The following is a 10,085-nucleotide window of genomic DNA, read 5'->3' on the forward strand; positions in this document are numbered from 1 at the left end:
TGATCTATGTGGGCGTTCCTGTTCTACGTAAAGCAATGATCTATGTGGGCGTTCCTGTTCTACGTAAAGCAATGATCTATGTGGGCGTTCCTGTTCTACGTAAAGCAATGATCTATGTGGGCATTCCTGTTCTACGTAAAGCAATGATCTATGTGGGCGTTCCTGTTCTACGTAAAGCAATGATCTATGTGAGCGTTCCTGTCAAGCTCTACAGGAACGCCCCCTGCGGCTGTAATCAGACTACTGGTGTCTTCTGAAATCTAATGTTTCTATTGCGCTGAGTGACCCCGCTGCCTCCACATGGCCAACATGTCATTTCAGATAATGTCGGCTGTAGTGCATCATTTTAAAATAAACTCCTCTACGGCAGTTAGAATAGTTATTGTACTAAATATAACACAGTTGATGGAGTAAAGCAGCTGGAGCGTTGCCCTCTCACTCTGTGATGTCACATAGCTAGAGTTCATTGTGCCTGTAGCACAAAGGTGCTGCTGAGTATCAGTCGGGGTTTCGTGACCCTGACACAAAGAGAAAGTAATCATTAACACTTTAACAATTCAAACATTTCACAGACTTTTAACCAAATAAGGGATAATCCAGCAGCATGACCAGCAGGAGTCTGATAATATATATACACAAAGGAGGTTCTATGGTTTTTTGGGTGAATAATCTGATCTGTATTTTTATGTTTCTAGCAAACAACAGTCGGTTATTGTGGTTCCTTTATGACAGAATAACACAACTAAATACAAATAAAATGTAATCTTCTAATTGTTAACTAACTAATCCTACATGATGTAATCAAGACTGATATATGACATATTATGTTGTATTTGCATCTTTACTACAAAGTGTGTTTTACCACCTTTACTTTGGTTGATCTAAATCATTTTAGGAGAATTATATTTAAAGAGGACATATCGTGCTCATTTCCAGGTTCATACTTGTATTTTGGGTTTCTACTAGAACATGTTTACAGAGAGAAACATATGGTGCACCTTTGCAAAGTGTTAACTTGAATTCTTGAAGAAAACTTCTCTCATGCCTCCACGTCGAATGGAGAATAAAAAAAACCCAGAGAAAAGTCTTGATGAATTGAAGTACAACTCATTGGACAGATCAGCAGAGCATCAGTATTTTCTCACAACTCTTGAGATCTGAGCCAATTAAACAATTAGTGAAATGCTCGTGTTTTGTCCTCCTTGGTTTTGAAATCTGGAATGTGCATATCACATTTTCTAGACTGAAAACATGAGGTGAGGTGGACAAAAAATATGATTTTGAGAGTTCTCAGAGCGAATCATGCTTCTGTTTAATACTGATTAAAGAGGAACAGCTTTGTATGAAGTTACACGTCACATGTATAAGAGTTTATGTGTCTCATGTCCATCACATTGCAGTTTAGTCTGTCTGTCCTCTGTTCAGTCCACTGGATGGAGCTGCTGTGATGCAGTCAGGACTGAACAGGTTCCCTCATCTACCAGCAGATGGGGACAAATATAGAAATGTGAAAAGGTTTGTCTTCATGTCCCAGTTTGAAGCAGAACTTCACTCATCAGTGTAGTCTTGTTTGGTTTCACGCAGGATTTGAATATTATATAGAACATCATATCTGATACCTGAATACCTGACATCTCTTGCAAAAGCAAACACTTCATTCAAAACTACATAAACTCTTCTAAAAATGGTCATTTTGCATCCCTCTTTCCACATGCCAACTGCACACTGATGTGCCAAGAATAAAACATTATCATCTAGTCTTCGGCATCGTCATTTGTAGCATGCTGTGAATACAGACACACAAATCCAACGTGTTTATTCTCAATACTCAAAACAATATCAGACACAAACTGAACTGAACTGAAGAAGACATGAAAGTTTCTGTATTGTGCTGTAAACTAAATCCAGTATATTGCGATTACTTCCTCTAACTCTCTCTTCAAAACCAGCCTCCATTGTTGTGCACACCAAAGAGCAAAACTGAATCCTATTTATAGTGTCCAAGCTCTGATTGCTAAGTGATCTAATTGGTTACAGGTGTGTTCGCAAACAAAGTAGAAAGTAGCAGCATGCATGTCTCCAAATTATGAACAGTATCGGGTGCCAGAACAGAAGAAACAGATCAGCAGCACTCACAGATAAACACTCTTTCTTAGTTTATTCTGGGCAGAAAAACAAACGTGTTTCAGCTATAAACCAGCCACCTACTAGCCTGTTTACTGTATGTACCTTGTGTGTATTATCTCATTCTATCATGCTGAGTCTTTCGTCACAACCTGGATGTATATTTGCCGTTATATCTGACGCAGCAGCAGACTGCTGAGGTCGAGCATCATCAAGGTAACCTATCGCTGCTATTCATCTGCTCTCCAGCTACAGCTCCCACCTGGAGCATCAGACAGGACGTCCACCGGCGCCGACACTTGGCCGACCTTGGTTGATGATTGATAGGGAAGCGCTGGTTCATAAGTCGTCCACACATGCTGATGGGCAGCCATTCCTCACTCCTCTCATCACACAGGGATGAAGTAGGAAGTGGCACGATGCATTTTTACAGAGATGGTGAATCTTGTCTGCATGTTTCTGGTGGAAAAATGCTGTTTTTTGTTTGATTCTCGCTGCTTCTGTGCTTTGTAATAAACAAGTGTTGAATAATTAGGTGTCATTTAACTTCTTAAGGCTGCTGGAAGGTGTGTTTCACCTAGACACACATACCCACAATAAATGAAGAATAGCTCAACAGCTACCAGGTCTTTCTGCATGATCTTGGTCTCTATGGATAGGTGAGACCTCAAAGAATTCATCCCCAGTGTCAGTAACATTGTGACTGTTACTATGCCTGAGTAAACTGTGATGAACCAAAGGAAAACATTTACATTTTTATCCTCGCCTAAAATGTTTTCAGTGGATAACACCATTATAGCAATGATGCCATGCACAGAGATGCCACTGAATTCATTCAGCAACTCCTCGACTACAACTGAGCCAAAGCAGCTATAAATAACACAAAGCACATATATTCTACAAAGGTTTTAGTCAGGATAGGACCAGGCGGACTCTCCATCTGGCACACTTGGATACCCAAAGTGTGCCAAATGTGTTTTCTACCTCTTGAAAGGGAATCTGGCTCTAAAATACTACTGATATCCACTACAGGAGGATATTTGCACACAATGGAGCCTTCGGCCATGACATTAACCCTGTGCATCATCACATTCTACCATTGTGCACGGTATAAAATCAATACAATTGAGTAATTTTGACCCCAAACAATTTCATTAAAATCCATTGTGGACTTTCGGAGTAATCCTCCAAACGGACAAACCAACAAAGAAACCAACAAGCTAACGCCGGTGATAACATAACCTCCTTCCTAGGCCTTCGGCCTTGGCGGAGGTAATAACAAATAAGATCAATAACAATGTAAATAAGATAACAAAAAATAATCCAAAGTCAAGTATATACATTCAATATAAAAACGCTCAGAAATATTATAAAATGAAAATACAATTTCTCATGTGTTGATTTTGTAACTAAAATATTGAAATCATTGTGAAACAAACATTGTTTGGACCAAAATAAACTTGGAGTGTTGTTTTAGAAGCGTTAAGGCCTCATCTTTTAGAAGCTATTCAGAAAAAAGACCACCACAGCATTTTATGAAGTTATTAAAGGCAGTGTTTTAACACACAGCTCAGAAGAACCCGGTACCGGGTCCGTTGGGTAAAAGAGGTTAAAATGCAGGTGCAATAACTCATAACCAGAGGCATGCTGAGAAAAGGCACAAAGGTTTATTGTTCTGTGTGAAAATGATTTAAATGTATTGTATCTTTTTATATTCTAATGTTTCTCAGTGATGATGACAGATCTATTGTTCTGAGTCTGATGTGAAACGTGACAATGAACAGAGGAAATGTTGAGACTTCATTATTGCTCAGTTGGTGTCCAGCAGCTCCTCAGTACCGCAGCATGACCTGAAGAGAAAACAGGACTTATTGATACATGAAATGTTTCATCTTCATCAGTGACGTTTGAGTGCAGTCCTTTTCTCTGAGGTGTTCATGTAGATCAAACAGAAGAAGTCTATAGATGAACTTACGTCACTGAGCCAGTCGGTGAAGGCGGAGGTGCGGGTGAAGACGGTGGGTTTCTTCACTTCATTGCAGACACGAGAGGAGACGAAGCTGGTCACCCCCTGGACGTACCACCTCCCGTCCTGACCCACGCAGTTCAGAGGACCTCCAGAGTCTCCCTGAGACAGGAACAGGAACACAGAGTAAAGAGTACAGCAGCTGACCTTGTTCACAGCAGCTAGCTCACTCCTGACAGTTTTACAGAGTTGCCTCACGCACGTTGCATCCGGACACGGCGTCTCCTCCGGCACAGATCATGGTGCTCTTGGCGTTGATGCCCCACCAGTCGCTGCGGCTGCACACGCTGTGCTCCACCACAGGCAGCAGGGCCTGCTGCAGCCTATCAGGCATGGGGCCGTGGGCTGAGACACACAGAGGACAGAGCTGCTCAGCAACACGTACAGTACATACATCATATATACAATCAGCATCATGGAAACAAACTGGCATTAAGAGGTTCCTCGTCCCTCGTCCTCAAACAACACCAGAGCAACCTTTTATAAAGTGAGGCACGAGGAGTTAATGTCAGCCATCGTTCACATTTTGATGTGAACACTGACTTCTAGGCTACATTTGCAGCACCCATTCATTTTCTACTCAAATGAAACACAATTGCAGTGACGTGCAGGATGACAGGTGTGGACGCGGTGACATTACTGTAAAGGTTGCCCCAGCCGGAGATGTAACACGGCGTCCCGTGGGCGGGGATCTCTCCAGCCTCGGGAAGACAAGCCACGCCAACGCTGTCGTTCATGACGGGGCTCTTATCCAGCTTCAGCAGGGCCAGATCGTTGCTGGGAGGAAATCATGGTCATAGGTAGATTTTCACTGATTGAGTAGGCAGGTTCATACTTGTATTTTGGGTTTCTACTAGAACATGTTTACATGCTTTAATGTTAAAAAATGCATAATTGTTCTCCTACTGTCAGTCTGAATATCCCTGTGTTCACTCTCTGTCTGAAACGCTCCGTTTTAGCTCCTGTCTCTTTAAGACCCCCCTCCTGAATAAAGCCCAGTCTGCTCTGATTGGCTAGTGAGAAAAATCCCATGTTTTCTGATGGAGGCAACCCACAAGGAACTCAGGGGATTCATTGATTTGCAGTCGAGAGTTTTAATTTAATAAACTCACCCATCGGCCACAAAGTCGATGTCCCACTTGGGGTGGACGACGATGCGCATGACGTCTCTGATCTGTTCAGTTCCCTCCTGCTGGCTCATGTCGTGCTCTCCCAACACCACACGGTACACGTCTCCTGGCCTGTAAGACACATGAAGTCAGATTACACTTCCCTCATTTCTTTATTCTTTTTTAACATGTGTTTTAGATGCAGCGCTGCAGGAGCAGGCTGCAGAGTTTAACCTTGAGACCACCAGCAACCCTTGTCTCATGTCATGTTACTTTTTCATACGTCATCGGACTAATTCGCCTAATTTTCACAGGTCTTAAGACAGCAGTGGAAACACAGACAGGCTGAAGGAACCTTTTAGTTCCTTGAAAAGTAGTCCCGGGACTGAAATGACCAGGAACTTCTTGGTGGAAACCGGGCTTTACAGTAAACTTCTCTGGATCTCATTTGCATCACGCTACATGCCGATATTGTTCTGCGTGCTCGCTTCAATAAATCCTTAACGTCTGTCTCTCTTGAATCACACATCTTGTCTTAATGTCAGTCACCAGATGCAGTGTCCAGCCGTCAGCACCCAGCGAGGACCGATCAGAGTCCCTCCGCAAGTGTGATGGAAACGGCTGCCGTGCTTCACCTGCAGGGAGATCTGAGGAAGAAAACAAAACGTGAATAATGAGAGAGAATAGTGACCGTGTTGGTAGTGAATTAAAAACTTGAAGCTCACAGAACCTGCCAGGGCCAGCTATGGGGGCGAGCATCCTCTCCGTTCACCACCCTGCTGGTGTCGGGCTTCACAGCAGGCAAACCACATCCAAAAACTACAAACACATCACGGTGTTCAATCTTTATGTCTGTCAGGTCAACATCTGTAACAACTGGGCCTCAGCCATGATACTCACCATACGCTACCTGAAGCAGCAGGAGGGCCACAGTCTGCTTCATGGTGTCAGTCTGAAGACACTCACACAGTCCAGCTCTCTTATACCTCCTCAGTCCGTCTGTCTGTCTCTCCGTCTCTCCGTCAGTCAGTCTGTCTGTCCGTCTGTCTCTCTGTCTGTCTGTCTGTCTGTCTGTCTGTCTCTCCGTCTCTCCGTCCGTCCATCTGTCTCTCTGTCTGTCTGTCAGCCCAAACACATGATCACAGTGAGCCTGTGGAACTTTGTTATCAGCGTCCAGCGCCGATTGTGGTGGGAAGAACTTCCTGTTCCACAGATGCGTCAGCTGGTCTGCAGGACACTGATCTGTGCATGCATGGAAAAAAATTACATGTGCTCACATACATGTGAAAGGTTTGTACATTTTACCAGTACACCGTTTAGCAATAGAATATAATAAATTATGTTAGTTTTCTTTTTTCTCCTTTGTTTTCCTCCTCATGACCTCTTGTCACATTTCCAATTTTTGTTTCATTATCTGGATTTTATTATTTTTTTTATGTGTGTGCAAATAAAAATAAATAATATAAGAGAACAGAATATATTAGTAAAAGCTTAAACTAAAGATTCATATCGATCGATTATTATATTTAAGGATGCAAAATAGGCTTCGGCACAGGAACGATGCTCGATGCATCCAAAACAGCCAAAGAGTTTAGTATTAGAAGTGTTAAAAACTAACCAGTGGTGGAATAATTTGTGCATGAAAACAGAGTTGAACATGTAAAAAGCCTCCAGCCTGAACACTCAGAAGAACAAACTGTTCCTGGAGTGAAACTGTGGTGTTAGAATGAGAGTAGCTGAGGTAGCAACTCGGAGTGAGAGAAGAAGAAAAGCAGGGAGGAAGGAAGGAAAGTGAGACGGGGGTTTAGTGTCGTCAGCTGTCTCGGTGCGCTGCTCAGAAATACATTTTCTTCCTGCAGACCACAGAACTGGATATCTTTGGGTTACCTTCAAGAGAAACAGTCCTGTAACAACTTTCTCTGCTTTAATAACATGTTCTACATTCATGAAGGGGCCCGCGCCCCCGCTGAGTCTGGACCCCATTCTTCACGCCTCGCTCAGACCAGACAGGATCCGTCCCTCCTGAGGGACTAAACTAATATCACTCTCCGGAGAAGACGGCCTGCATCTATAAATTTCCCCCTTTTTTAGGAAGCAAATCAAATCAATAGTGCCTCAACAGCTAAGAGGCTTTGCTTGTTTTCCCGCCGTGTTAAGATAATTCCCCACACCAGACACTGCAGGAAGATTTATGGAGCTGACATGTGCATGTGTGTTTGCATAACATCGCAATGACAGAACTGTGAATAATTGGGATTAGGGCCGCAGCTCACAGCGAATTAACCGGCGATGCTGTTTACAGGAGGTCAGTCAGGTGGGACTTGTCATTTATTATGAATGAGTGTGTGTGTAAAACAATAAATTCTATAAAGTTAAACAGTGTGAAAAAGAATCAATGGACATTTTAAATCATTACAATGTGAGGGGAGTTATTTCAAATGCAAATATTGGATTTTACAGCACTGCTACTTTTCTGTCATCAACCTACTTTATACATAAAACACTTACAGTACTTAAAACAAATTTACAGTTAAATCCTTCAATATTATCAATCAAATAACTATGATAGAAACATACTGAGTCTACAACCATGCAGTAGCAGCTTTATGAGGTTGTAGCATGGATGTATAAAGAGAACTGGATACAGCGTTGGAGACGGGTCCCGTTCATTCCTATGAAAGTTGCTCAGTCGAGCATGAAGCCTAAATGGCTCGACTTCCGTCTGGAAAAAGTACCCGGATCTTGGGCAGATGGAACAAGAGCAGTAGAGTCCGCTCGGTCACATCACTCACGGGGTCCCAACGTCCCAGCTTTATATCAAAATCCAATCATCTTTTCATCCTGTAAAACAAAATATGATGTGTGCTTACGTAAGCTAGTACAGTACCAACCAATTTCAACATCCATCCATCATGAAAATCAATCATCCAAAAAAATCATAATCATAATTTTTCTGGAGACAGAGTTGAGTTTTACCATGAGTGTGTTCCATTCCACGTACTTCCAGAAATACACTTCTGCACTTTGTGCACTCTGTACTCACTTGAGTGGTGCGTAAATTTCAACGGGTTAGGGTCGTCTCAAATCGAATACTCTGCGGCGCACTGACCAGAAATGACGATTGCAACATTTGACCGCGGCTCGCTACCCGCCAAAATATCTTCTGAAAAAAAATTAAAGCAGTGGGAAATTACGTTTCCAACGTCGTCGCCTACGCCTATGATGTGTCCTCCTGTTGGCTGAAAATGCACCGGTATGTTTACGTATTGTTTTATTCTGTTATCTACGTATGTTTGAATAGTGGTCGTGGCTCCGCCCCTTCCGCTACGTAGCCAACATGGCGACAATTGAGTGTGGAAAGTTTCCAGCATTCTACACTCAACGATCTGACCGTTTTGAGTACAACATCCAGGTACTTTGAGTGCACTGCATTTTGCCGTACTTCTCAGTGTGAACGCACTTATGGACTCAAAATAGTGTAAGTACAGAAGTACGCAGATTGGAACACACTGCATGACACCCTGTTTAAGTGTATCACCTCTGCCAGGACAACAGCCAATCAGCAACCAGCACACCTTCCTTTTATCAGCTTCGGGTCCCTGTACAGAAGTACGCGGATTGGAACACACTGCATGTTAGTGTGTTAGCATGCTAATATTTGCTAATTAGCACTGCAAAATGAGTACAGGGGAGGTTGGGATGGGAATGTAATACGTTCTGCAGGTATTTAGTCATAAACCAAAGTGTTGGAGAAATTTATGCAACAACAAATCATCCTGAACTTTGAGTACTTTTATCATGTCCATCTATTGTCTGTTTTGTTCGTAACGTGTGTCAAGACAGACGCCTCGTCTACCGCAGATCAAATCTATCTACAAATAAAGTAACCTGAACCTGAATCTGAGGAACATCTGCACCAGATTCCAGTTGTTGAGCCATCAGTGATGGACAAGCATTTCCATCCATAAAGCCACAGCGCTGTACAAGTCCAGTCAATGTCTACTTTACCAAAAATGATTTGTGTATCACATTACAGGAACATTTTATAGCATAATATATTCAGATTTTATGATAAAATGACTGGAAAAGTATAGTTTGGTGTAAAGTTATATGAGCTGTTCCTGCATGTTGAACCCTTTTATTGTTTCTTTTTCCTCTATAAAAAAATTCCATCAAGACATTGTTCTGCTGAGCTACGTAAATCGATATTTCCAGAGAGAAATGCATTTAGCCACAGAAGCAGACCTGCTCTCTATTCAGTGGTAGTTCGAGACAGAGATAAATGATCTGAGACCAGCCAGCGCTGTTTAAAGCCAAGTATATATCTCCCAAGGTTTTCAGATACGTCAAGAAATGTGACGAGCGCAGCCTGGAGACGGAGGAAATGCTGCCAATTAGACCTTTACAACATAAATCACACTTTACTGCTCTGTCACATCAAGTGGCCGATATTCAGTTTCCAGTCACCGAGAAGAAGAATATCAGTCGTTAATGGAAGGCATAAAATAGGGCTGAATGAATGCAGAGCACATGCAGCTTCTCATGAGTTAGTTCATGATATCACCTTTCACCATGAGAGATGCAGCGTGAACATGATTTCATTTGGTTGAGAGCACACACTACACACTAAACCTCACAGTGATACGCTATATTTTCCAAAAGGGCAGATTGCACAGCATTAAAAGAAAGGTTTGATATTTTGGTATGATTATTCCAACACGTTCTCATCACAGCTCCTCACATACTGACGCTTTGTCAGACCCCTCGGCGTCACTTTACGGTCGCAGTAAACACACGCTTTATGTTGTGAATTAAACATTAAAATT

The 10,085-nt window shown here is 42.4% G+C and overlaps 1 protein-coding gene across 1 annotated transcript; it reads right to left on the reverse strand.

Annotated features, from left to right (window-relative positions):
- Nucleotides 1-3,775: 3,775 nt before the first annotated feature.
- On the reverse strand, nt 3,776-6,271 carry LOC119488614 (chymotrypsin-like elastase family member 3B). Its single transcript, XM_037770415.1, has 8 exons — nt 6,160-6,271; nt 5,990-6,078; nt 5,809-5,906; nt 5,263-5,391; nt 4,791-4,927; nt 4,353-4,495; nt 4,100-4,252; nt 3,776-3,974 (listed from the first exon to the last, which is right to left on the reverse strand). The coding sequence occupies exons 1-8, from the start codon at nt 6,200-6,202 to the stop codon at nt 3,957-3,959; spliced, it is 810 nt and encodes a 269-aa protein (XP_037626343.1). The 5' UTR covers nt 6,203-6,271; the 3' UTR covers nt 3,776-3,956.
- Nucleotides 6,272-10,085: the final 3,814 nt, after the last annotated feature.

The sequence above is a fragment of the Sebastes umbrosus genome, chromosome 5 (genome assembly GCF_015220745.1).
Source record: "Sebastes umbrosus isolate fSebUmb1 chromosome 5, fSebUmb1.pri, whole genome shotgun sequence".
NCBI classification, from domain to species: domain Eukaryota; kingdom Metazoa; phylum Chordata; class Actinopteri; order Perciformes; family Sebastidae; genus Sebastes; species Sebastes umbrosus.